The sequence below is a fragment of the Elgaria multicarinata genome, chromosome 1 (assembly GCF_023053635.1).
Source record: "Elgaria multicarinata webbii isolate HBS135686 ecotype San Diego chromosome 1, rElgMul1.1.pri, whole genome shotgun sequence".
NCBI classification, from domain to species: Eukaryota; Metazoa; Chordata; class Lepidosauria; order Squamata; family Anguidae; genus Elgaria; species Elgaria multicarinata.
The window spans coordinates 158,698,947-158,726,800 of record NC_086171.1 but is presented as its reverse complement, the minus strand read 5'-3'; the positions used below and the strand labels follow the sequence as shown (position 1 = coordinate 158,726,800).

General features: G+C 43.6%; 2 protein-coding genes across 2 annotated transcripts; one reads left to right on the top strand and one right to left on the bottom strand.

Moving 5' to 3' along the window:
• Positions 1 to 332: 332 nt before the first annotated feature.
• On the bottom strand, positions 333 to 14,407 carry PSRC1 (proline and serine rich coiled-coil 1). The gene is made up of 8 exons (XM_063137637.1): positions 14,358 to 14,407; positions 13,620 to 13,677; positions 12,600 to 13,161; positions 11,755 to 11,928; positions 10,358 to 10,517; positions 4,081 to 4,338; positions 2,531 to 2,618; positions 333 to 1,554 (listed from the first exon to the last, which is right to left on the bottom strand). Exons 1-8 carry the CDS (start codon positions 14,374 to 14,376, stop codon positions 1,551 to 1,553), a joined length of 1,323 nt encoding a protein of 440 aa, XP_062993707.1. The 5' UTR covers positions 14,377 to 14,407; the 3' UTR covers positions 333 to 1,550.
• Positions 14,408 to 16,524: 2,117 nt separating this feature from the next.
• On the top strand, positions 16,525 to 24,955 carry PPIL1 (peptidylprolyl isomerase like 1). The gene is made up of 4 exons (XM_063140737.1): positions 16,525 to 16,600; positions 19,318 to 19,472; positions 20,047 to 20,115; positions 20,842 to 24,955. Exons 1-4 carry the CDS (start codon positions 16,545 to 16,547, stop codon positions 21,060 to 21,062), a joined length of 501 nt encoding a protein of 166 aa, XP_062996807.1. The 5' UTR covers positions 16,525 to 16,544; the 3' UTR covers positions 21,063 to 24,955.
• Positions 24,956 to 27,854: the final 2,899 nt, after the last annotated feature.

Genomic DNA, 27,854 nt, shown 5'->3' with positions numbered 1-27,854 from the left:
ACAAATTTGCTGTAAAACAGACTCCACCAAGGGAGATGCCACCTCCATTTATAATTGAAATGTGCTTTAGAATACTCTGCCCAATTCATTTTGACCTGGGCTAGATTTGTACGAGTCTAATTGAGTAGATGGAAGGCAGAAAGGCAGGCATCTTGATTTCTTGTCCAGCCAGTTTAGGGCCAGAACTTGATTCTTTCATCTTCCAGTAGGCCAACGTGGTATAACAGTTTGATATAAGCAAGCAGACATCTACATCTTTAGTACTCTGCACTGTGTTTCCTTTTGAAAACGAATGGGATACGCAAAAAAAAGAGGCAAAGATACAAAGGCAATAAGAATAACTAGGTTTATTAGGAAGTACAACAAAGATATCATATTTAGACCTATTGAAATTAATGGGACTTAATTTAGTCATGACTAACTGGAGTTTCATTGATTTCATTAAGTCTATTCCAAGTATGACAAAGTCTGGATGCAACCCAAAGGTGTTACCCTTTTTTTTTTTAAGTCTCCTGTGGTTTTATCAGCTATACAATATGCAGAAATTTAACAAGTTTCTGCTTAAATTTCTGACTGCTGTACAACTCTTAGGAGTACAGGAGCACTGCCAGAAACAAAAAGTAGCGACCTTCTTTACTCTCACCTTTCAGATTCTGCCTTTGAGTGCACTCAAAGAGCTGAAATGTAATTGACACGTTGTAATCTTGACAACACAAAAAATCCAGTAGGCCTTAAACTGAGGGATACTTTTCAGAGAGAATGATAAAGGGAAAGTAGGGTACAAATATGTAATCGTAAACAGTTTAAAGTAAAACCTACCTATATCCTTTCACATAATAATGAAAACTAAGAGCTACCTTATTGCTAATACGCCATAAGCTTATTCAAAAGAAACAACTATCCTATTACATAAGTGAAATTCATTGCCATTGTACATTAGTGTTTTCTTCTCAAATAGCAATCAAAACCACCAACATATATATTGTCCAGTAATAATGTAATACTTCCATATGGCTCTGTGTTGTAGTAGTATGTTGCATCAGTGACTAAATATTGCACTGATCCCCAAGAAAGCTGTTTGACCTTGCAAGGCCTTCAGCTGGAAGAGAACTGGACAAAACATCCAAACTCATATAGGTATGCCCTGGTGTAGCAGGCGTCGAGGTCCTCCCGAACAGCAAAATCTTGGCCAAGTTTCACAGTCCACAGAAGCTTGGGCATTCTTCCAGCCATGCACATTTGCTCTACAAATCAATGGCACCCAGGAATGTAGTAGTAGGGCAAGAAGAGGCAGTGGCTACATATACAACTACCCCCAGACTTCACCCCCAGGCTAGAAAAAAACATTGACCTGGGATGGAAGAGATCCACAGCAGAAGCCCTGCAGGTAAGCAGTCTTTAAAGGTGCCCTGTATGAAGTGGTAACAGGTTTCCAACAGTGGTAGCAAAGGCCAAATCAGACTGTCCAGTTTTAGCTTCACAAGGAAAGAGTCTCAGATTATCATACGTTCCTGGCCCATCCCCAAGGATTTTAGTGATGCCTGGTGTTGTTACCTTGAAGGAAAGATAGGGTGAATATTTAGGACAGATTGACATTCTTGAAATCCATGTGCTCTTGATGTTTAATTTATATTTTATATTTTTTATTCACACGTACAGCCCTAACTTATTCCAAACTTCAGAACAGGTAATAATGTGAACTTGAAAACGAGTGTTTTTGTGAGTCGCCCCTCCCATTATAGGGGCTAGTATCTTGCTTTTTAAAAAATAATAATATTAAGACAGATTCTCAAGATGCTGAACACCTTTGACCAAATTCTGCATTTTCACAAGTTGCGGGAAATTCATAGCCTCAGTACTGGTTCACTTGCTACATAAAGCCATCCTATAGCAGCTATCCAAAGGGGAACCAACCTCTATATTCATTCTTGGAAAGCAGTATCTTAGCCAGGCTAACAGTTCTGGGAGGCAAGCAGACTTACTGCATTGATGAAGAGGATCCTGAGCAGAACAGGTGTGTTAGCAGTAAAGCATGCAGACAAAGTTCAAAGCAGTTTTCATTTTCACCTGAATTCTCCTTTTCATAGGCACCATAGCAAGTAAAACCGCTTTTACAAGGACCAGCAGAGGGTAGGGTGCAGATTCCCTAGAATACCAGTCAAGTTAAATCCATATTTAGTTCTTCTTAAGAGTAGAACCACTGAAATCAAGATAGTTGTGCATAACTTAGGTCCTATTGATTTCAATGGATCTACTCTTAAGTAGGACTAAATCCATATTCAACACAAGGTGTAGTGCATCGAAGGCAGGTTATTTTAGCACTCGAAGCAGAAAATCTCAGACGTGCCCACCCTGACAGCAAAAAGATAACTAACCAATTAAATAACAATTTAACCCAAAACCAGCTCTGTGAGTCAGATGCTTCACTCTGCCTAACGGAAGGGCCAGTCCTGCGCAGGTTTGCAGAGCTGCTATACTGTGTCTGGCCTGCCAAGTCCACTGGTTCCAAAGCACAGAGCCAGATCCTCACCTTGAATTGTCAGAAGTTAGCTTCTTCGGCAACCGCAGCCTGCTGTTTTGGGAAACGCTCGAAGGGGCTGATTGCTGAATTGTAGAAACTTTAGGAAGTGGGGAAGAAAAAGAGAAAGTAAATCTAGAGATCCACACTGATTATTTCCCGCAGGTGTTTCTTAAGGTTGCCAGCATGGCCATTGGCATAAGCCTGCTTGTAATCCAGCACATCTGAAGGACAATAGGATGGGCAAGGATGCCATGTGCAATTGTAACTTCTGCTTCAGAAAAAAACCCTCCAAAGACTCTTGATTGGAAGCCAAGCAGGGACAATTGGATCCAGACTAGGGACTAGAACCTTGTTCACATTTTACTCTTGAAGGTTACCCATGGTTTGAAGCAGGAGTGGAGCTCAGCTCCTGCCCTCTGCATGTCCAACATGGTGGTCTGCAACAGGATTTCTACACACAGAGGAAGGCCAGGATCTCTTAATGATCATTCCAGAGTGCAGGACACGGAGTAATGGGCTCAAGTTACAAGAAACCAGAATCCAGCTGGACATCAGGAAAAACTTCCTGACTGTTAGAGCAGTACAACGATGGAACCAATTACCCAGGGAGGTCGTGGGCTCTCCCACACTAGAGGCATTCAAGAGGCAGCTGGAGAGCTACCTGCCAGGATCTGTTTTTAGCAGGGCATACCTTCATCCTAATCCAGAAGAGCTTAACTTGATAGCAAATCCCACTGAATTCAGTAGGGCTCCCTAGCAAGCACTTAGGGCTCAAATATAATGCCACAGTGATCTCAGCCATGACCGCTTTAATCTCTCTCAGTCTATGTCTAATTTCCAGCTAAAATTGTATGGCAATGATAAACCATTACACCAGTCGAGAGTGTGTAAATACTGCTTCTCTTCTTACTCCAGCCCACCGATGTCTCTAGCTAAGCCTGCAACCCTTGGCCAGAGCAAATGCTAAGATTCATTTCTATTTTAAACAGAAAAATGCACTCAGTACAGTCCTGAAATGATCTGTGTGGTTGAAGGCTTCTTCACATCAAAAATGAAATAAAATTCCAGCCTAGTTTCCTCCACTCCTCATATGAATGGTGGCCCAAGTTAAAAAACAACAACTCCCTACATGTAGTAATCTAGCAATTTTCCCCACCATCCTGCTGCCCCACGAGGACTCAATCATTTGCTTTTTCAGAATGTTTGAATCAGCTCCTGGCTACATTGCCCCATAAAGTAGAATGTATAAGTTCATATTATTTACTAATGGGCAGTGAAATTGCGGACTTATTTACATCAGGGCAATGCCATAAGGAACAACCAGCTTTGAAAGCCTTTTTGACTTAACAAACAAATAAATAAGGAGGAGAAGAAGGCAACACGTTACCAAGACAGACTGGTGTGCAGATGCTGGCAACCTTAACGGGCGTATATGCCACCAAGCACCAGCATTTACCTCTCAGGACATGGGACTCTCCCCCAAGTCACCCTGGCTGTCTAGTCTTCCTAAGACATGCCTTTTCCACTCAGAACCTTACCAGCCCACAGTGCTCTCTTACCTTTCTTCGCAGCAGGGATTGGCATAGCTGTTACATTCCCACCAGATGCTCCCAAACTCAACGGCTTGAGCTGGCTGGGCCTTCCTGGAACCGTGGGCCTGCCCAAAGTGGCAACACGACTGCTTGCTTTTGGAACTGGGAGTTGGCTTGCAAGCGCAGACGTGGCAGTGTGCCGGGTTCGAACCTGGAAAGAGCCGTTACGAGGCTTGGAGCTGGGTTGTGATGGAGGGTCATCAGCTCCCATAGTTTTAGCCTGGCCTGCGGAGAAGGAGGGAAAGAGGCTCGATGAGAAATCATTAAAATGGTTCCAAGATTTTGCTCTGGCCCTCACCAAACTTCTAGAATTTTTTTAGGGTGTAAAAAACCCCAGGTAGATTAGGGTGACCAAGAGATGTTGTAATACATGGATTTTCAAAAACTTTTTGACAAAGTCCCTCGGACCAAGAGTTCCTAGAGAAATCTAGCATAGAAAACTAGGTCCTCTCATGTAATAGTCTGTAGCCATTTTAAGACAGTTTTCACAATGAAAAGAAGCAAGGCATGAGAACCTTCCGAAGATCTACATTGAGATGGATGCCATTTAACTTATTTGTAGATGTCTGAGTCAGGGATGAATGGTAGGATAGCAAACTATGTAGGTAATACCAACTTATTGGGGATAGTGAACACCTAAGCAGACCGTGGAGAGCTCCAAAAGGATATCTCCACCAGGCTGCAGGAGACAGAGAAGGGGAGCTCTGCTGAGAAGACACCTGCTCAGCCATCTCTCCTGCTCCCTTCCAGCAACTGTCACCTGGCAGCAGCCATTCCACCAGGCTGCAGGAGAAAGAGAAGGGGAGCTCTGCTGAGAAGACACCTGCTCAGCCATCTCTCCTGCTCCCTTCCAGCAACTGTCATCTGGCAGCAGCCATTCCACCAGGCTGCAGGAGACAGAGAAGGGGAGCTCTGCTGAGAAGACACCTGCTCAGCCATCTCTCCTGCTCCCTTCCAGCAACTGTCACCTGGCAGCAGCCATTCCACCAGGCTGCAGGAGACAGAGAAGGGGAGCTCTGCTGAGAAGACACCTGCTCAGCCATCCCTCCTGCTCCCTTCCAGCAACTGTCATCTGGCAGCAGCCATTCCACCAGGCTGCAGGAGACAGAGAAGGGGAGCTCTGCTGAGAAGACACCTGCTCAGCCATCTCTCCTGCTCCCTTCCAGCAACTGTCATCTGGCAGCAGCCATTCCACCAGGCTGCAGGAGACAGAGAAGGGGAGCTCTGCTGAGAAGACACCTGCTCAGCCATCCCTCCTGCTCCCTTCCAGCAACTGTCATCTGGCAGCAGCCATTCCACCAGGCTGCAGGAGACAGAGAAGGGGAGCTCTGCTGAGAAGACACCTGCTCAGCCATCCCTCCTGCTCCCTTCCAGCAACTGTCATCTGGCAGCAGCCATTCCACCAGGCTGCAGGAGACAGAGAAGGGGAGCTCTGCTGAGAAGACACCTGCTCAGCCATCCCTCCTGCTCCCTTCCAGCAACGGTCACCTGGCAGCAGCCATTCCACCAGGCTGCAGGAGACAGAGAAGGGGAGCTCTGCTGAGAAGACACCTGCTCAGCCATCCCTCCTGCTCCCTTCCAGCAACGATCACCTGGCAGCAGCCATTCCACCAGGCTGCAGGAGACAGAGAAGGGGAGCTCTGCTGAGAAGACACCTGCTCAGCCATCCCTCCTGCTCCCTTCCAGCAACGGTCACCTGGCAGCAGCCATTCAATTCCCCCCACCCCCGGTCAAATTGAGCTAAATAATCTGTTAATTTCCCCTATTAATTGTGTATTGTTGTTAATTTGCTATTGTGAAATTATTGTAGATGTATAATGTATAATGGAAAGGAGGCGACAATTCAAGTTGTGCAGGGCAGAGGGAGATATGGTGATGGCAGGGTGAAGTGCCATTACAGGGGAAGGAGAGATAGATATTTAACACCCATCTTTCCTTCCGGTCGCCCTGCCACCCTGGGGAACTTGGAGAATGAACCAAGCCAACCACGGACCCTCTCCTTGCTCCTTTGCAATGCCAGGTCGGTTAAAAACAAAACAAATATAATTTATGATCTCCTCACAGATGAGGAGGCCGACCTGGCATGTTTCACAGAGACCTGGCTGGGAGATGACAGTGGCCCAACATGGGCCCAGGCCCTCCCAGCTGGGTACTGTGTTATCGAGCAGGTGAGGAAAAGTGGACGGGGGGGCGGAGTAGCTGTGGTCTATAAGGATAATCTCAACCTGACCAGACTTCCTGTCCGGGAATTGAATCACATAGAGTGTGTGTACCTGAGTCTAAAGACCAGGGATAGACTGGGGATTCTGTTAGTGTACCGGCCACCCCGCTGCCTATCAGACTCCCTGGCTGAGCTTACGGAACTAGTGTCGGAGTTGGTGTTGGAGTCGCCCAGGCTTTTGGTCCTGGGCGACTTCAACATCCCTTTCGGGAGTGGTTTATCGGGTGCAGCTCGGGAGTTCATGGCATCCATGACAAACATGGGCCTATCCCAATTGGTCTCTGGACCCACACATTCAGCAGGTCACACCCTCGATGCTGTTTTCAGTTCCGAACAGACAGATCTGTGGGCGGAGGTGATAAATACCTCTGCGTTGTCATGGACAGACCATTTTCTGGTCAGGGTTAATATCATGGCTACCATCCTCCCCTGCAGGGGTGGCGGACCTATTAAGATGGTCCGCCCTCGAAGGCTGATGGATCCTCTTGGATTCCAGAAAGCCTTAGAGGGTACTATGGCTGGTATTGTCGACAATCCTGTTGAAGCCCTGGTCAATAGATGGAATCAAGACCTAACTAGGGCTATCGACACGATTGCCCCCAAACGTCCTCTCCGACCTGCTTCCAATCGGGCACCTTGGTACACAGAAGATCTCAGGAAGTTGAAGCGGGAAGGTCGACGACTGGAGCGCCGATGGAGGAAAACTCGTCTCATATCCGACAAGGCACGTCATAGAGAACATCTTCGTTCCTATGGGGTGGCAATACGTGCAGTGAAGAAAGCTTTCTTCTCTGACCGCATTGCGTCTGCGAATTCACATCCAGCAGAACTGTTTAGGGTGGTGAGGGGTCTAACTCGGGCACCTCCTCCCCTGAACCCAGTTTTAGAGCCTTCGGTAGTTCGCTGTGATGCATTTAATGATCATTTCACAGATAAAATCTCTCGGATAAGAGCCAATTTAGATGCCGTCGTTATAACAGAAGCTGAAGCTGAAGTGTCCAGCAACTTTGTGAGTAGGATTACACTGGATCAGTTTCAGTTGGTGAGTACTGATGATGTGGACAAGCTGCTTGGACGAGTAAGGAGGACAACTTGTCCTCTCGATCCCTGTCCTTCTTGGCTGGTCACCCAGGGAGGAGATGCAGTTAGACTACAACTACAACATATTATTAATGCATCTCTCAGGGAGGGGAGTTTTCCACCATGTTTAAAAGAAGCAGTGGTACGGCCACTTCTCAAAAAGCCCTCCCTGGATCCCCTGGACCTTAATAATTATAGACCAGTATCAAATCTTCCATTTTTGGGCAAGGTGATTGAGAGGGCAGTTGCCTTCCAACTCCAAGCAATCTTGGATGATACAGATTTTCTAGACCCATTTCAAACTGGCTTTAGGGCAGGATACGGAGTTGAGACAGCTATGGTCGCCTTAGTGGATGATCTCCGCATGAGTATTGACAGGGGAAGTGTGTCCCTGCTGGTACTTTTGGACCTTTCAGCGGCTTTCGATACCATCGACCATGGTATCCTTCTGGAACGCCTGAGGGGTTTGGGAATCGGGGGCACTATGCTCCAGTGGTTCCGGACCTACCTCTCAGGTAGATTCCAGATGGTGATGCTTGGGGATAGTCGCTCCTCAAAAAAGGAGCTGTTGTATGGCGTACCACAAGGTGCCATCCTATCCCCAATGCTGTTTAACATCTACATGAAACCGCTGGGAGAGATCATCCGGAGGCATGGGGCGGGGTGCTATCAGTATGCTGATGACACCCAAATATATTTCTCTATGCCTTCAGTAACAGTAACAGCATCAGCTAAGGATAGTGTGTCTCCTCTGAATGAATGCTTGGAGGCAGTAATGGGCTGGATGAGGAAAAACAAACTGAAGCTGAATCCAGACAAAACAGAGGTGCTTGCTGTCAAGGGCTCTGACCTAGGTTTGGAGGTGTGTCAGCCAGTTCTGGATGGGGCTACACTCCCCCTGAAAGACTGTGTTCGCAGTTTGGGGGTGCTCCTGGATCCGTCACTCCAAATGACAGCCCAGATAGATGCGACGGCCAGGAGTGCCTACTATCAGCTTCGGCTGATACGCCAGCTGCGCCCCTTCTTAGAGTCAGAAGACCTAAAGAGAGTAGTGCACGCGCTGGTAACCTCAAGGCTTGACTTCTGCAATGCGCTCTACATAGGGCTACCATTGTACCTAGTTCGGAAACTTCAACTAGTTCAAAATATGGCAGCCAGGTTGGTCACCAGTACACCTAGGGGTGACCACATTACACCAACATTAAAATCACTCCACTGGCTGCCAATTAGTTTCCGGGCAAAGTACAAAGTGTTGGTCATTACCTTTAAAGCCCTAAATGGTTTGGGTCCAGGTTACTTGCGGGATCGCCTTCTCCCATATAGTCCGCCCCGCACACTCAGGTCCTCTGGGGTGAACTTACTTCAGTCAGCTAAAACTAGGCTGACATCAGTTTCCCAGAGGACCTTTTCTTCTGTCGCCCCCAGATTGTGGAATGGCCTGCCGGAGGAGATTCGTAAAATTAACTCTATGTGTGATTTTAAGGCAGCTTTAAAGACTAGCCTTTTCCGGCAGGCCTATCCAGATCAATGTTAAATCATGAATTTTTAAGATGTATTGATTCCTGTTCTAATGTTGTTCCCCGCCTCGATCTAAAAGGAGAGGCGGGTAAGAAATACATTTATTATTATTATTATTATTATTATTATTATTATGTGACTGTGTTGCAGAAACTCAATGCAAACTGATGTACATTGTGGCAAAAACAAAACATCCACAACAAACTTAACTTCAGCTATATAGTGAGCGACCTGAATTAGCTGCAACTATCCAAGAAAGATCTTTGAAGTAACAGTAGAAAGCTCACTGAAAATATCAGCTTCTGCAAAAGTGAAAATGGGGGTGGGGTGGGGATCAGCAGCAAGCATTATTAGGAACAGTACTGAAAATAAAACAGCAATATTAAAACCATCCATTTATATAATGGCCTGCAGACTTTTCAAATATTGTGTGCAGTTTTGTTCATCGCCTCACAAAAGGATATAGCAATGGAGATGGTACAGAAAAGGAATTCAAGGAGCATCTCTCCGACAAAGAAAGCCATGCAAGGATCGACATTTTTAATTTAGTGAAGAAGAAGAAGAAATACTTAATATGAAAAAAGTTTTATACAATTATGGAGTTTACCTTCAGGGTGGAGAAAATAAATAGAGAGAAATTATTCTCTCTCAAAACACTACAGATTGGGGTGGAGAAGGTCATCTAATGGCAATATTATAATGGCAGAAGATTCAGAAGGAACCGTGTAAGACGTAAACGATGTAATTGCCTGCCTCAAGATGTAAGGGTCATTTGCTTAGGCAGATGTTTAAAAAAGGATTAAACAAGTGGTTGGAGAATGGGATTTCCCTCTCCCAATCCTAAGGGTGCTTCTAGACGCGTCTTTTATGGTGCCATCACCCTGCCTGATTCATGGAATTTTATTGGGGAGAGTGTGTCCAGACAACATCGTCTTCACCTCGTAGCCCTCCTGTGTTTTCCCAATACTTCTTCCGTCTTTTCTCTTACTGCAGAAAATCTGTTAAGAAAGAAAAGACGGAATAGCTGCACAATAGCTTCTCTTTGATAGCACGAATAGTCCTCCATGTGGAAGCACTGTAAGTCAACAGGCTAAGCAAAACAGAGGCCGTCATACTCAGATCTCTAATTACTAGGTACCTGGTAAACCAACAGGGCAGCCTTCTCCAAGCTGCATTGACCACCTCTTTCATCATTCCCAGTCTGTATGGCCAATGATGGGAGTTGCAGCCCAGGCCAACTGGAGGACACCCTTTGGAGAAGGCTGCAACAGGGGATGCCTAGATTGGAATGGTCTTTTAGTCTGCATCAGCAAGGCCATTCTTATGTCAGGTTCTGTGCTTCAGTAGCTTCTTGCTGTGCATCGATCTTTTGCTGGGTGGGAAGACAGACCAAATCCAAATAGTCCATTGCGTCCAATAACTTACTTGCACTTGCCTTCTGGAGAGCCACCACCTTTTCTGCAGCAGCAGGGAACTTCTTTGCAGGGCTGGTCTGCAGTGGCCCCAGCCTGTTCTGCAATGGACCCTTTCCTCTCATGTGTGCGACTGATATCACACGTCTCCTGGATGAATCCCGAAGGCTTGACTAACGCAGCAAGAGTGAAACAGAAAAACAAACCATACATCTTAGCGCCTGGATGTTTCAAAAGCAACCACTGCTTCAACACTTCCTGGGAAAGTCTCCCTTGCTGTGCAGGGAGAAGGTAAAAAGGCAAGCCCCTCTGGGGGATGGTTGCTTAAGCTAAAGATGGTAGCATAAAGAGAAACATGTCACGTCCCACTGCAGCGGCTGCATGCATGGAAACAAAGCGAATTGCACAAGTTACACATTTAGAGGCCTTACTTCTCAATTGTTCACACTCCGAGCCTACTTTCACATGCACAAAGGTAAACAATACTAGGTACGCTGACAGAAGTTAGCCTTAATTCTGTGCTATTCACATAATCTTTATACATTGAAGGACATTATTATTATTATTATTATTATTATTATTATTATTATTAATTTATATAGCACCATCAATGTACATGGTGCTGTACAGAGTAAAACAGTAAATAGCAAGGCCCTGCCGCATAGGCTTACAATCTAATAAAATCATAGTAAAACAATAAGGAGGGGAAGAGAATGCAAACAGGCACAGGGTAGGGTAAGCAGGCACAGGATAGGGTAAAACTAACAGTATAAAGTCCGCACAACATCAAGTTTTAAAAGCTTTAGGAAAAAGAAAAGTTTTTAGTTGAGCTTTAAAAGCTGCGATTGAACTTGTAGTTCTCAAATGTTCTGGAAGAGCGTTCCAGGCGTAAGGGGCAGCAGAAGAAAATGGACGAAGCCGAGCAAGGGAAGTAGAGGCCCTTGGGCAGGCGAGAAACATGGCATCAGAGGAGTGAAGAGCACGAGCGGGGCAATAGTGTGAGATGAGAGAGGAGAGATAGGAAGGAGCTAGACCGTGAAAAGCTTTGAAGGTTAACAGGAGAAGTTTATATTGGATTCGGAAGTGAATTGGAAGCCAATGAAGAGATTTCAGAAGCGGAGTAACATGGTCAGAGCGGCGAGCCAAGAAGATGATCTTTGCGGCAGAGTGGTGAACAGAAACCAACGGACTGATGTGAGAAGAAGAAAGGCCAGAGAGAAGAAGGTTGCAGTAGTCCAACCGTGAAATAACCAGCGCATGAACAAGCGTCTTGGCAGAAGAGACAGACAAGAATGATCGAATCCTGGCAATATTATACAGGAAAAAACGACAAGATTTAGCTACTGCCTCAATGTCCGAGTCTCCCCTTCCTACTGAGTGTTTCTCCTTGGCTGCCACCACTGGAAATACCTGGGGGTCTTCAGCAGAAGAGGCCTTGCTGGAAGCTTCCTCTGCCTTCCTCAAAGGTCCCCTCCTGTTGTTTCGAGGGAGAGGCTTCAAGTGCTGCACGGGTTTCTGATCTTGCCCGGCATTGGGAAGGGTGAGCGGAGGTGGTTTATCCTTCCTGCTGCTCCTACTAGTTGCCTGAAGTTAAAAAACAGAGGATACACTGCTGGAGCTCTTGAAAAGAAATGGGAATGAGTTATCAACTTCTGAGAACAACCACTTAGAATGTTAAATACAGGATTGCTATTAGAGAAAGGATCATCGAGAACCCCAGAAACACCCCAGGAAAGGGTACAGAGGATCCCACTCAACTTAATGTATATTTATGGGTTTTTCACTATAAGGCTCCCAAAGCAGCTTACAGACAATTAAAGCACAATACCAATATTAAAGAGCATCAGTTAAAATACCACAATCATAGAACAAAACTAAACATTGGGAAAGCTGGACAGAATATATATTTTTTAACCAATTGTTTAAAAAATGTCATTAGAACAAGTTGAGTGAACATATTTTATGAGCGAGTGACACAACCCAGAAGGCCTAGTTTCTAGCAGGTGACAATCTTGCCCACTGGTGGCCAAGATGACCAGACTTCACACATAAGAGAGACATGATATAGGAAGACCCCCATTATGTGCTTGGATAAACACTCTAATCCTTGGGCGTTCACAACTAGGGAACCTGACAATACAAGCCTCTCCTTGAAAGTAAGTCCCATTAAGTGCAATGAACTAAGCGGGTATAGGATTGCAGCAAACGTTGCATTCTAAGTGCAATCTATATAGATTCCACACTGACTACAGTACCTTACAGCTGGATGTCACTGTCGCCCGGGCCTTCAATGACTGACTGGGTCCGGATTTCTGAGACAGCCGACTGTTGGTGTTGCAGATGTTAGATTTATTTTGGAGCCTCTTGGAACTAAGCAAGTCTGCAACTGAGGAAGCAGGACTTCTGCCCTTGGGAAAGGGAGGTTTGGGGGAAACTCGAGGCAAGCAGGTTTCAGGCCCCACTGTTGGCAGCAGTGCTTTCAGAGGGCTGTTATTGACATTGAACGTCTTTCGTCTCGGGTTCCTGGGGCTTGGCCTGACCATATGCAAGACGGTTGATGGTAACGGCTCAAGTTCTGGAAGCGTCTCCAGCCTCGTCTCCTTCTCCAGCAGCCGGCATCTCTCCAGCTGTTCAGCTAGCAGGTTGGCTTCCTTCATGACCTCCTCCAGCTTCTCAGGACTGAGTGGGCTCCATTCGGAGGTCTGCTCTCTGACCCCGCCCACGCTCTCCCCCAGCAAGACGTTCATGTCAATTGTTTGGGCTACACATCTTTCCCTGGGTTCCATGGGGCAAATGATGGAGTCCCCCTCTTCTTGTCTGAAGCAGCAGCATCAAGAATCCAACAAGTAACATATTAAGAAAAAGATACAGCAATGGCCCCTGGACTTCCCAAATTTGCCCGCCCCTGATGTACATAATATTTGGAGCTCTTCCTACGTAACTGACAAAGAAACTGGAAATTAGTTCCCATTCACGCAGTGCTAATACTTCAAAAGGAATGGGGCAGGTCTTTCTGTTCAGGTTATTACAAGGAATAGATTGAGCCAACAATATCCATACCTGCACCAGGGATACAGATATAGCCTTAAACAAACATTTCAGACAGCTCCAGTTTCAATTTTAAAATCTTGCTACAGTCCAATGATTCTGAAAGGTCTTGCCTATTGAATCTCTACACTTGCTGTTTACAGATTTGGTGGCTATTAAGAATTGGCACATGCTTGCTGGCTGCAGTGCTAATTAACATTGCTAGGGATCATATCCATCAGCCTTACCCATCTAAAGGAGAAAACAGACCAAACTCCAGTGTCTCATCGGTAATAAATGTTATATCTGGAGGGGGAAAAAACATAATTATTACAAGTATTATGAACCCTTCTGATTCATGGTGGTCACAATTACTATCTGGCAACCTTAAAAGTTCCATGCAGAAAAAGGTACAAATAACACTCCCAGTGTACAGGTGGGAATTCTCTTCGTAAAAGCTCATTTCTGGATTGCAGTAGAACCAATTTATAGCTCCTATTAAAAGCCATGGGAACTAAAGATGCTAAATCCCACACCCCAAATCCCTTGAGGACCTGTGGAAGAACAGAGAATTAAACTCATTCATCGACTATTGATCCTGCTTCCATTAATAGTAATATGTATTGAGAATGATACAATGAAGCTAAGGAGAACTGACCTTCTGCAACTAACAGCCTGATCCTGTGCAGAATTAGGCATATCAGAACCAAATGAAATCCACTGGCTTAAGTGCACTTGACTCTTGATATGATCTGGCAGCAAGGTGTGCTTTAAATATTGTGTGGCATCAAAAAGTGTCTCTACTGCCTGAAAATGCTTAGAGTTACATGCAGCATCTCTGTGCATAAAAATACCTTTTACAAAAAAGACTGATGATAAAAGTTTCAGAGACAGGTTGCTATGGATCTTATTAGAAATAAAAATCAATGCATCCAACTTGAAAGTTCTGTTGTAACACATGCCCCTACTGATATTCCAGTGCTCACCTTCTTTTGACAACTCCATGTTTTCTATGAACCATTGAAGTAAACCATTAAATAACTGAATGGAAAAGAAAACAGTTAAAAATTTCCTAAACACCAATTGACATATGCTTTGCAATCATTCAGGTTACTAGAAAAAGAATAGAAGCAGGTATAACAGCATAACCACTCTGTTCAATTTGACTGAACACAATCATAAAGAGGAACGTTCAAGAGTTGAATACAGAAAAATGGAATAATCAGAGGACTGGCACTTTTTACCATTGAGAAAAGGCATGAGAGGTTGAGCCTTTCAAATGTCCCCCCCCTTTTTTTTAAAAAAAGAAGGGTTCCAACTCTGGGTTGTCTCTCCCCTAACAACCCAGAGTTCCAGGTTGAGACATTATGATCTGCTGGCTTAGGTGCAACTAACTCTGCATAGGATTTGGCAACAAGCTGTTGCTTTAAATGTTGCATGGCATCAAAAATGCCTCTAACCTCCTGAAAATGCTTAGAGTTACATGCAGCATCTCTGTACATAAAACAAGCCTTTACAAAGAAAACTGATGATAAATGTTTGAGACAGGTTGCATAAATCTTGTTAGAAACCAAAATCAATATATCCAACTTAGAAATTGTGTTGTAACAATATTTTACACCCACACACACCCCTACTGATATTTCAGGGCTCACCTTCAAGTGTCCCTGGGTTGTTTAGCTACTATGTGAGCAATTGAGCTGCTGAGAACCAGCACTCATTTAAAAAATCAGCACCCTCACTCATTTAAAACCTTGGGTTGTCATGATGTGCAACTGTGACTAATGAGTCTACTCTAAGCATAACTAAGCCTGGATCTAACCCCTGGTATCTGTGTGACAGCAATTATAATGTACTGATAGCAAACATTCCAGAAATTTAATAACATTCTCCCTAATTTTCCTCTGTCCAAATAAGTAGTGGCCATTATATTATCAAAAGGAGAACAGCCATTGTTACTTCACTACAACATGTCTTGCTGCAATGTAAGCGGAGAACTTTTTGCAGGAGGCACTTCTAAGCTAAGTCTGCAAAGTTCCTCCCAGTTTTACGAGTGTTACAAACTGCAAATCCCCCCCATTTTTTGTTGTTTTGTTCATATGAAGACAAAAGAAGAGTTCTGGTATACTCTAAAACATGCTCACCATGTTGAAACTTTTCAGCTGGCCCTAATAAAAAGGTATTATACTGTTTATAAATGTATTAACAAAGACAACTCAGAAACATCTCGCAATCCCAATCTCTTCTAACGATACCTCCTATTTTCATCAGGGGTGAAGTAAGACAAGAAAGCATCCACTGCAGCCCAGTTTATCCCAAACTACCATAACCATGTCCCTTCCACCTTCTACGCTCTCTCGGTCTTTTTGGAAGTATGTGCCTGCGTGTAACCCTCCTTTCCTAGCATAAACAGCGATCTTTTGGCCTTCTTCTACCTCCCCTTGTGGTTATTCAATTGCAATCAATCATTTCTTTTAAACCTTGGACTGACACTTCATAAAGGGACCGAGGTCTTTGTTTACCTTCTTCTTCCCCAATGCACCCATAACCACCCAGTGCACACTTAATGGGGAGGCGCAACGCAATTCTGCGCATGTTTCTTGGGTAAGCCGCGCTGGTTTCATAGGAGTTGCTTACTTCCTAGTAAGCGTGCACAGGATTGCAGCCCCTAATTAACTTGCATGCTTTCAGGACCGTGCTGATCAAAGGCGTGTCGAGTGATGGGCGTGTTACCTTTGCTTTTAAAGCGGAGGCTGCAGATCAGAATCCCCAAATGAGAGCCCTCGTGCCACGCCTTACAAGCGCGCGCTCAGACCTCCGCTCCCAGGCTGACTTAATCAGTCGCCCAGCCCCAAAGAAAGCCATCTCGAACCCCCATGCGGCATGCAACCCATCCCCGCTTGCACTGCATTTTCTCCCGCGCGCTCCCACTACAAAGCGCCTCCGCATTTACAAGCCGCAAGGAAAGAGACATGAACACATTCGAATTTTCCCCCCGCCGCGACGTCACAATAACATCCTCCATTCCCGTACATTGATTGGCTCGCGGCTGGCGGGATCCTGCCGGCCACGCCCCTTTCTCTAGCTTCTCGCGCGTAGGGACGACGATAGGCAGTTGCGCCGGAAGTGTGCTACACAGTTTGGTTCCCCCTGCGGCGAGGTGCGGCAGAAGCATGGCTGCGGTGCCCCCCGACACTTGGCAGCCGCCCGCTGTTTCCATGGAGACTACGTAAGTGAGGGAAGGTCCGTAGCTCGGGAGTAAAGCACATGCCTTGTGTGCAGAAGATCTCCCCAGGTTAAGCTGGGAAAGGCGCCGGAGTGGCCGCTGGCAGCTCTCCAGGGTTTCAGTCAGGCGCCTTCCCCCGCTCAACGTGGAAATTGAAACTTGGGACCTTCTGCATACAAAGCTGCTGCATCCGGATAGTGTGCTGGATGGGCCAATGATTTCACTCGGTATAAGCTGTGCCCCAAAGGGATGAATACAGGTGTTTGCGTCCCCCGTCGATACACAAGGCTGCCTCGTGGGGTCTTTGTGAATGCTGGCTTAACGTTTCTGTTATCGTTGTCACGGTTCACAATTGTTAGCGCGTCTCCACAAATTCTGAGTAGAGAGAAGCCTTCTAAGGTTTGCCTCATTTTTCTGGCAATGTACCCATCCTTTTTAATATTTCCATGATGACATGCAGAAATTCAGTATATGCAGCCTTTTCTGTTATAAAATTACAGTAGCCCTGTTCAGGCGTTATCAAAAGTATTTAAACCTGAGAGATGGGACTGTGCTAACACTGCTAAGTAGCTCTGTCCTCCAGTGTTGTGTGTGCCCTATCTCTTCCCTACAGTATCCATGCATATAGCATGAATGCCTTGCAGGGATCCAACTGCAGATGCCAGAACTCTGTGCTATATTTATATATGTGCGGAGGCCTCCTTCCTCCAGACATTTGCACTGTATGCATGAATAACTGAAGGGGCTAGATGGCCGAAATGACATTTGGGATGGAGCTGCTTGACATGGCCCCATCCCTCTTGGGTGTTCGTTTAAGTATTTTTTTATAATGCTTGAATACGGCTAGAGATGAGAAACCTTGTAACACACTCAAGGGCAGGATAGCAACCCTACTCAATGTATAATTTGTGTATAGTCTTCTAAGAAAGGGGAAAGCCTCATACATACATCCTCCTGATGTCCTCCAAATCCTAATGTAATACTTGAGTCTGTCTTTGAAGACTGTTTGGAAACTATGTTAGTTTAAAATACAGCTGCATGATTGCTACTTGTATTACGCTGATTCATTGCCACTGGTTCCTCATCTGCTTTTGGACCCAATTCCAAATGCTGTTTTTGATTTTTAAAAGCCTTAATAGCTTGGAACAAGGTTATTTGAAGCTACCTATCTCCACATAACTGTCTGTACTACAGTAAGTCCTTAATCGAAGGCCCTACTCCAAATTCCCCTGCCATCTGAGATGTGGTTAATGGTTACTGGGAAAAGGGCCCTCTCAGAAGTGACACTTGGATTATGGAATGCTTTTCCCAGGAAAGCTTGCCTGGTGCCCTTGTTGATGTTGTTTCAGCATCAGGCAAAGACCTTTTTATCTTCCAAAGCCTTTTACTCTAACCTGCTTTATCTCTGTGAGGTTCTAAAGCTGCTTTCCTTAAATTTGATTTAGTTTTTCTCTCTGATCTTATATTATAAGCCACCCTAGGAATTTATTTAAAGGGTTCTTGTTGTTTATTCATTCAGTTGCTTCCGACTCTTTGTGACTTCATGGACCAGCCCACGCCAGAGCTTTCTGTCGGCCGTCACCACCCCTAGCTCCCCCAAGGTCAAGTCCATCAGAATATCATCCATCCATCTTGCCCTTGGTCGGCCCCTCTTCCTTTTGCCTTCCACTTTCCCTAGCATCAGCATCTTCTCCAGGGTGTCCTGTCTTCTCATTATGTGGCCAAAGTACTTCAGTTTTGCCTTTAATATCATTCCCTCAAGTGAGCAGTCTGGCTTTATTTCCTGGAGTATGGACTGGTTTGATCTTTTTGCAGTCTAAGTTACTCTCAGAATTTTCCAGGTTCCTATGGTGTGTTGATCTTTAGAACATTGGATTCGTCGTTCACCACCAGCACCGTCGGCCGCTAGCCGTCCTTTCAGCTTTGAGCTAGCTGCGTCATCACATCTGGGGCTAGTTGAACTTATCCTTTGTTCCTCCCCAGTAGCATTTTGACCATCTTCCGACCTGGGAGTCCCATCTTCCGATGGTATACCGACATATCTCTGGTTGTACTTATCCATTTAGTTTTCACGGCAAGAATACTGGGGTGGGTTGCCATTACTTTCCCCAGGGATCATATTTAGTCTGACCTCTCTACCATGACCTTCCTGTCTTGGGTGTCCCTTTACGGTTTAGCTCATGGCATCCTTGAGGTGCTCAGGCTCCAGCACCACGACAAGGGTGGGATATATATATATCATTCACAGAGTTAGTTCCCAATAAGCTCTTTGTTTAAAATTGCAAACAAGTGTTGAAACATCTTAATTTAAACTGACAGTGATTTGCCCTGTGGATTGGATTGGCATACTGGCTCATCTCTTTAAACTGTTCAGGGAAGGCTTAGAGCTAGCATAGTCTGTCTCTGTGCATGGGTTAGGCTAGAAAAATAAGTATCAGTTTACTTTTAATAATTTTTCCCATTTTATACACTACCAAAGGCCATTAACCTTTACAATTTTATTTGGGTAAGTGGATAACAAATCTGAAGAACATCTAGCTTCCTTTGTGAAAATGACTCTATTGTATCTCTTTTAAAAGACTGGATGAATGGGAATTTGGTAGATTGGGTAACATGAAGTCACCATTTTGCTGGTTATATACTATTGTCCTTTTCATCTTAGCATCACTTCTTGAATCAACCTGATGTAACAAATGTGTTTGGAATTCTCTGTTTTGCAGTATGGGCCTCATTATTATGGAGCTGTACTGGAAACACGCTCCCAAAACTTGTAAGAATTTTGCTGAACTATCCAGACGAGGTTATTACAATGGCACAAAGTTTCATAGGATAATCAAGGATTTCATGATCCAGGGGGGTGATCCAACAGGAACCGGTAAGAACACATTTAAAAACAGTGTTTTGGATACAGTGTTAAGGACGATTGATACTAATGTGTATAGCAAAGATGATGTTAGGAAGGCAGTAGATCTTGCAAAAAAAACACAACCCCAACCAAAAAGATCCTGCATACCTCTTTTAATTTACGTGCTTTCCTTTTTGCATGCATGGAAGATGAAACACATTGATCACCCCTACTGAGGCCAAATTACCATCTGCAATAAGATAACATAAGACTGGTGAAGTAACAGATGGTGATTTCCCTCCCTCTTCCGTCCCTAGAATCAGCATTCCCCAATTTCCCTCCAGATGTTTTGGACTCCAACTTCCATCAGTCCCAGACAGCATGGTCAATGGTCAGGGATGATGATAATTATAGTCCCCCTAAAGTATTTATTGATAGTCAACACTTAAATACTGACATTTATTGATAGTCAGTAGAATAAAAGGACTTCATAAGCAAATATATGTAGATGGTCTAGTATTGCAGAGTCACAGGAAACCAAGAATGTGCCTTTGTCTCATTCATGATGCTCAAAATTAGTTTAATTAATTCTCTTACATGGCAGGAAGAGGAGGAGCATCCATCTATGGCAAGCAATTTGAAGATGAACTGCACCCAGAGCTAAAGTTTACAGGTAGGTATTATTTTAAGGGCTGCTTTAAAGCCTCCAGACTAAGGACTTCACCATCCCCATACAGGCATTTCCAAATATAGATACAAAATTGTTTTAGTGCAACAGCTTCAGAAGCCATAACAATTATCTGCACATTAAAACAGTAAAAGCTGGCTTCTAAATTTGTTCGTTGCATACACTTTTTATAAAAGCAGTCATGTATTATTGGGTTTCTTTTTAAAGACAAATCTGTCTTTACAATTTATTTTTTCCATGCAGTTATTGGTGGTTGTATTCTCCATACAGAGGCAGGAAGGATGTTAAGGTGCCATCGTTGTTGAATTTGTTGTGTTCCCTTCCCGTATCTCTTCTGTAAGAACTGAGCATGTATGCTCAGTCCCTATACCTTATTTTTCTCCCCCCTAGCAGCCCATTAATGGAGAACTTCACTCAATCTTTTTTTCCCAAGGAGCATGTGTAGTTCGATAATATATATATATATATATATATATATATATATATATTGGGGGCGGGGGTGGGGTGGAGGAGTGATTAATTGATATGAGTGTACCGGGCACCTGTGGTCAATAACCAGTCATACAGCACCTATACAGGAGTTCTGCTGATGACTTTTAAGAATTGGTGCAGCATAGAAATCCAACAGGATGTTGCCATTTGAGTTGTCTGTAGTTTAGAGAAAACTAGCTTGGGATCTTTAAGTTGGTAACACAACATTTTCTCCTTAAGGTGCAGGAATCCTTGCTATGGCGAATGCGGGCCCAGATACGAATGGCAGCCAGTTTTTTATCACATTAGCACCAACCCAGTGGCTTGATGGGAAGCACACTATATTTGGCCGTGTTTGCCAAGGAATTGGAATAGTGAACAGAGTGGGCATGGTAGAAACCAATGCACAAGATCGACCAGTGGATGATGTAAAGCTCTTGAAGGTTTACCCATCGGGCTAGAATAGAAACATGAAATTCTTATTGAATCTAACTGTATTTCATCATGCTCGTTTTTTTAGAAGATATTTGTTGTGTTCCAAGAGATAGTTGCCAGTAACTTAGGTGCAAAATTATCCTATACTAAAATGCATCTTTGAAATTTATCATTAACCTTTTTGTTAAAGCTAAATTTATCAAGAAATTATTTGGATTATTTGAAGGGGGAATTGTGGAGGTGGCCTTTTTGTAAGCTTAATTCTGTCTACCACCCATGGTTTAATTGGAATGTAGCAAGCCATCTGTATTTTAAACAGGCAGAGATCTTTAAATGTTTTAGAAAGAAACTGGCAACATCTAGTATTTTGTAAGATATCCAAACTGCATGTTAACTCATTGTCTACATGGGTCTGAAGGCAATGTTTGAGTGCTATCTTACCCTTCCAACTGAAAAGAAAAGGACGTTGATTTGCTGGAATTCATTTAAGATTTTATAATGGCTAACATGTATAAATAATTTTAAGGCCAAACCATTAAATTTGTGGCCTCCTGTTTCTGTACATAAGAAATCTGGATACTACTATTTGAATAGAATCCTTCCTTGGTTGAAGGGTGTTTGGTTTCTTATGGGAAAATGAAGACTTTCAGGTTCTTGCTCATATAGGTAAGAAAACAATGTATTTTTCAGTTCTGTGGACTGGTGTAGGAGGGCAGCAAGATGCTACTCAGCCAGCAGTTTTCATTGGCAGAAAACTACTTTCCCAAAATCATAAAGCTATGTTGAGGATAATGCTCACCAGTGCTAAAGTATGGTTTATTGGAGTATATAATGGCGATACTTTGAGATGGTGGTGGTGAACTTACTCCCTTTGCTGTGTCTTATAAATATATAGAATTCCTTGAATGGGTTTTATATACCTGAAGAGCTTCACAATCAGTGTCTTCTCTTTTTTCTACTTATTCTGTTTATTCAGAAGCTTCTTATAGCAAATCTTATTCATTATTGTCCCTGACCCATGCTGAATAGAACTTTTGGTTAGGAATACTTACTTGAAGAAACAAGGTTCCAGCTGGAATTGAATGTGGGAGGACGTCAGTCAGTTGCCAAGATGGAAAAAAGTACATTCATTTGAAAGGTGATTTTTCAAGCTAGACAGATCAAAGCCATCTATGAAGTTCAGTTCCTCCCTGGAGCTAGATTAGTCCATGTCAACACAGTTTTTATAGCACCATGATGCTCTCAAAGTAAGCAACTTGGGATCCTTCCCTCCTGTGTCTCTTTAGTCAGAGCTCAGGAGTGCTTTTTGACATATTGTGGCAGATTATCTGCAGCATGAGAGAATCCTATACAAGCGGAGCAATGTAAACTTAGGACAGGACAAAATTAGCCACTATGGTTGCGTCAATGGTGCTGTTTTCACAGAGGAAGGGAGACTGCCAATGGAATAGATTTGCCGTCCCCACTGCACCTCCCATGTACCCAACAAATGTCCTCCAGAGGGTTGGAGTACCCTCCAGAGCAGATGATGGGGATTGCAGTGGGGGTGGAGCTTACATTGTTTTGTGAGAGTGGTCAGTAGTGGCACTATTAACCTGGTGGTTGCAGCTGTTCAGAATGCAAGAGCTTGTTCATGGTTAATGCAAGAAGTTTTGGCACCCAAAACAAGGTACAATTTTGGCACCTGCGTGCACACGCCACTGCTGTTAGTTCCTGGACAGCATAAAATGGTTCATGGTGGAGGAAAACACAACTTGCCTGGGATACTGATTTCTTCTATTTAAATTTCTTTAACATTGCAACATTTATCAGTAAGGTGCTTGAAATATTTGTTTGGAACACAGTATATGCATCCTTTAAACAAGCAAATAAATAAACAAACAAACGGGCCCTGACTTGAACTCACCGTAACTGAGGTATTTGCATTGAAAATAATAACAATAAACAAACCCTAGTTAGAAGTCACAATGACTTAAGCAATTCACCTCAAATTCACAGAAAAACACAATTTACAGTGTGCAAACAGAATTATTCTTTAAAGAAATTGATTTTTTCTTCTGTTTGCATTGGTAAAGTCCCTTAGAATCACAGAAAAATATGTCATGCCAAAGTCATTTTCAGTTCAAAATATAGCAAGCCCTACCAGCCTCTCTCGAAGCACTGAAGAATGAAGTTTGTTCTTTACCATTTTAAACTCTGAAAGGTTTCTCTCACAAGAAGCTACTGTTATAAGCAAAGCCAAAAGTATGCTGAGTGCTGTGGCAAAATTGGGAGCAGAGTTATATCTGACTTTATATCCCAGTATTTGACTTGATGCCATGTTGGGTTTTACAATGGGAGCTAAGGCTTCTCTATGCAGTTGCAACCCATCTATATCTCTTAAGCTTTAAGTTTTCTTCAGTAAGAAGTTCTTCCAAATACATACCGTACTTCAGATATTCTTCTCTGAAAACTGTTCCAGTTGCTTGAAGTCATTGTATAAAAATTGGGAATATCTGCTGTGATGGTCCATCTGCTCAAATCAATCCATGACAGACTGAATGGCCATATCCAACAAAGTATTGAAAATAGCTGTATGGAATTGTACTTTCAAATCTCTTCATAGGTTCCTCTATTCCCTCATAGTTGAATAGTCTCCTCCCCCCCCCCCCCCCGGAAACATACGGAACGTGTACAAAGAGAACACTGGTTCAGTTTCCATTTCTGATGCCAGTCCTGATGCTTGTCACACAGCTTCCTGGAAACCTTCATTGCAGTGATATCCTTTCCAAAAAACAACAAAAAAAAGTTTTGATCCTTTTAAAGCATCGGTGCTTTCTGAAAGTATGTAAAAAGATGAATGGTGCTACAGCTTGTGAAAGAATGAAACAGTTGGTGTGGCAGGCTGAAAGGGAACAACTCATCCCCTAAATATACTGATGAGAAAATCCCAGCGAGTAGAAGAGATTGGTGAGGGTTGCATGTACTGGGGAAGAGAGAGAGGTGGTTTTGTGATTTCTGCAAAAGCAACCATGAGAAATCCGCAACCAGGGTTTGCTTGTGGTTTCTCTCTAATCCAGCTTTTCCATCCATCCATCCATGCGGTTGTGGTCAGCGCCTACTGGGCTGGCAGGTCCACCAGTGCACCGCCACCTCTTGGACATGCAGCAGCAGCAGCAGCATACCTTACACAAGGTGGGTGGGGAAGTGTTCCAGCTCTGCCAGGGCACAAGGCCACTTCTTCCTTTGCCAAGTCCTCATGTTTGGGCTCTGCCTGCTGGTGAGGGGTGCAGCTTTTTCTACAAATATATAGTAGTTGTGTGCCACAATCGCATGCTAACCCAAGGGTAGGCAACCACATGACCGCCAGAGGTTTTGGATTACCATAATCTCTGATCATTGGCTGGGGCTGATAGGAGTTGTAGTCTAAAACATCTGGAGGGCTACAGGTTGCCTATGCCTGCACTAATCCATCAAATAAAGGCAAATCTCAGTTTTCTTGCATACCGTAGGTAGTTCATACAATTCTCTTACATACCTATGCTTAAAACATAAAAGTTATTATTCTTTTCCTAATGATCATACCCAATATGGCATTATTGGTATCCATTATGATATTGTTAAATGGCATGAAAAATACAGTAGAATTGTTTGTAAAGAAGGCAAAAGACTTTATTGCTTCATGAAAAGGTCTAGTGATTGTGCATCACTAACTTGGGAAGCAAAATTTTATAAATATTGTCTGATTTGTACTGGCATTGATGCATCTCTTGGTCTAATCTTGCATTCCCCAAGGTTATGGGCCATGTAGTTTCAAGATACCTTGTATAAATACAGAACTGCAGCTTTTTTTCAAGACTTTTTTTCTGACACTTCCAGTGCTACTAAGAGTGTCTTTTGAATACATGTTTTTAATCAAATAAAATATTTTGTATTTGTACACCTCTGCCCTGCTTTTTGTCTCCAAAGTGTCATTAATCTGCATTTGATTCAATTTCTGACTGTTTTATCTTCTGGAAAATTCTGGAGAATAATCCCTCCCCCCTCACCACAACACACATAAACCCGTTATACTTCAGTGCAGGCATTTGAAAAATACAAATATTGTGGTGGGTATTTTCCCCTTATAGTATCTATTAATTATTTTTCCTACTGGAGGAATCCACTTCCCTATGTTTCAAGACTAATAAACTGAAATGTCCCAGAGAAAGTGAAATACCACCTTTTGCCTTGCAGGAAATTATCACTTCCTATTTACTGCAAGGAGTCAGAGCCTTTTTCCTGTGGCTAAATATTGGCCCCATTCAGAAGACACCCTAAGGCATGGCTTTAACCATGCTGGTTAAGCCAGGAAGCCAGGCCATGTTCAGAAGACACTTTAAACCATGGCTTTTTGCTTTATTCACCATGGTTAAAGTCGTGGTTTAAGGTGTTTCTGAACTATTCAGTTGTTCTCCTCATGTGTAAGCTGTGTACATGAGGCGGAGCAGAGGTGACTATCTGCAGAGGAGAGATGCCTCTGTGAAGGCTCTTCCCAAATATTAGAACTTGGGAATTTAAAATCTCAGGGGGAGTCTCCATGGAGTGAGAAGCTTTCCTCTGCAGACAGTTGCCACCCATGTGGAGAGGGCGATGAGAATACTGGGGGTGGGTGGGTGGGCAGAGCTGGTGTGCTCATCCCCACTCCCTCTCCTTACATGTAGAGTTTATATAGGAGGAGAATGACTTAAAGAGGGCTTATGTCTTGTGTGTAAGGGTCTCCTGTGGGGCCTTTGGTCCCTTAATTGTCTGATGGTTGTATTCCTCTGCTCAATTAGGATAAAATCTCATTGGACTTAGACCAACTTCTGAGTATACATTTTTAGGATGGGGTGAGAAGATCTTTAGGAAACCATCTGAGCCACTCATTGCATCTGCCTCTTGCATCTCCTCATCAGCTCAGCCTTCTGTGCAGATGTTGGCTCATAACAATTATATCCCTAAGGGTTAGGGTATCCTTAAGGATACCCTGGTTGATCTTACAATTGTCATAGCAAAAGTATTATTACTTTTTTATCAAACCTTCTTAACATGCATGTAGCTCCACATCACATTTAAAACATCTTTGAATATAGGTTGCACAGCCCTGAAGAACTTACAACCCACTAAGGTAAGAATGGGGAACATTTGGCCCTCCAGATGTTTTAGCCTGCAACTTCTATCAGCCCTCACCATTTGTTACATTGGTGAGGGCTGAAGGGGAGTTGTAGGTCAAAACAACTTAAATGTCACAAGTTGCCCACTTCTGTACTAAGCCAACTACAGGCTATTATCCACATATGTTGTCTCAGGGAACTTGATAACCCTATTTTGTTTTTGCTCCCTGTCTGGGACTGTACAAATGAAACGGGAGGCAGATTTCTGACAGACTAATACACAAATAAAAGGCTGGTTTCAGCTTGGCCGGGTGAAGTTGGCTTTAGTGTATCATGACGAATTTGGTGTCTCCTTTTACCTTCTATCCTTATTAACCAGGTGTTGTAGTTAAGTACTCAAAGAACAAAGGGTGTGTTTATCCCTGACTCCTTTTCATTTTTCCTCTTAGCTAAAACCAGTATTTCTCTCCAGAGGATCTGTGACTTCTCTGTTACTGCCTACCATAGAATTACGGTTCCACTTTGCCTGTTCATGTGGATCAATTGCTTCTTTAGCAGCACGCTTCACAAATTTCTCAAGTTTCTTTGCCTTATGATGGTTTGCAACTGCTTTTGGCAGCTCCTTGGTGGCAGAAATTTATATTCCATATTTATGTGGCCTTGGAACTGTTGTTTGGTTGGTACCGCACTGTTAAAAATTGATATTATCTCATAAAGGGCCTATTCAGACAACACACCAAGCCATGGTTAGGCCACTAACCCTTTTGCAGCAAAGGGTTAGCAGTTAGGTTGTTTAAAATGTGGTTATGTAGCCACCATGGTTAGGAATGGTTCACATGATACGCTAAGTCATAGTTCACACAACATGCTAAGCCTTAATGTTTAGCTCAAAATGCTTAACCACCGTGGCGTAGCATGTTGTCTGAACAGGTTCAAGAACATAAGAAAAACCCACAAGTAGGACCTGAGTGCAATAGCACCCTCCCTGTTGTTTTCCCCAGAAACTGGTGTACGTAGTCATATTGCCTTTGATACTGGAGGTAGCATATATCCATCAGAACTAATAGCTATTAACTCAAGACACATGAGTCCTTGTTGTGGACAATCTAGTCCTACCCTCTACTTTAGCACCAAAGACCTTTACTTAATATTACTATAAAGCACCTTGCTCCAGCTGTCTGCCAATGCAAACTTGCACTTGCAAACTTCAATGATGCTTGAAGCTGCTGCTGCAGCAGAGCACACAGCTCTGTGTGATTTATTCCTTTTTACCCCTTCCTCAATGCTCCTGTTTAGGTAATATGCTTGCCTAGCACAGGAAAAAAAATGTGTTGCTGGTAGTAGAGCAGTTGGACTGGTAGTCTAATGTCTCATCTCTGTTGCTATAGCGAGGCAACTCTTGCATATTCACCTTACCTAGTGTCAGAAGTGCTAGCTTCTTTAGCGTTTTCACGCTCTCTTGGTCCCCATGTTTTCTAGAATTTTACTTTCTATCCTCTGCCTTCTCTGTATATATACAAATGTTGTAAATAATAATTGATCGGATAATGTGTATAATCTTAGCACCCACCCTTCTAAATGTTCACCAGTATCCTCATGAAAAGTATAAGAATCTTACGGTTTTCCACCTGAGAGCATTAAAATGTACTGCTGACAGCTTTCCCCACTCACCAGCAATGTGAGCTTGATTGCTCATGCATAAGA

Bases quoted from the DNA above. Each gene is read 5' to 3' on its own strand.
- PPIL1 (XM_063140737.1), top strand. From the start codon at position 16,545: ATGGCTGCGGTGCCCCCCGACACTTGGCAGCCGCCCGCTGTTTCCATG. The intron at 16,601-19,317 runs GTAAGTGAGGGA...TCTGTTTTGCAG, and splicing joins GCTGTTTCCATGGAGACTAC to TATGGGCCTCATTATTATGG. The intron at 19,473-20,046 runs GTAAGAACACAT...CTTACATGGCAG, and splicing joins GGGTGATCCAACAGGAACCG to GAAGAGGAGGAGCATCCATC.
- PSRC1 (XM_063137637.1), bottom strand. The intron at 11,929-12,599 runs GTACTGTAGTCA...TTTTAACTTCAG, and splicing joins CAGTGACATCCAGCTGTAAG to GCAACTAGTAGGAGCAGCAG. The intron at 10,518-11,754 runs GTATTTCCAGTG...TTGCTGCGTTAG, and splicing joins CTTCTGCTGAAGACCCCCAG to TCAAGCCTTCGGGATTCATC.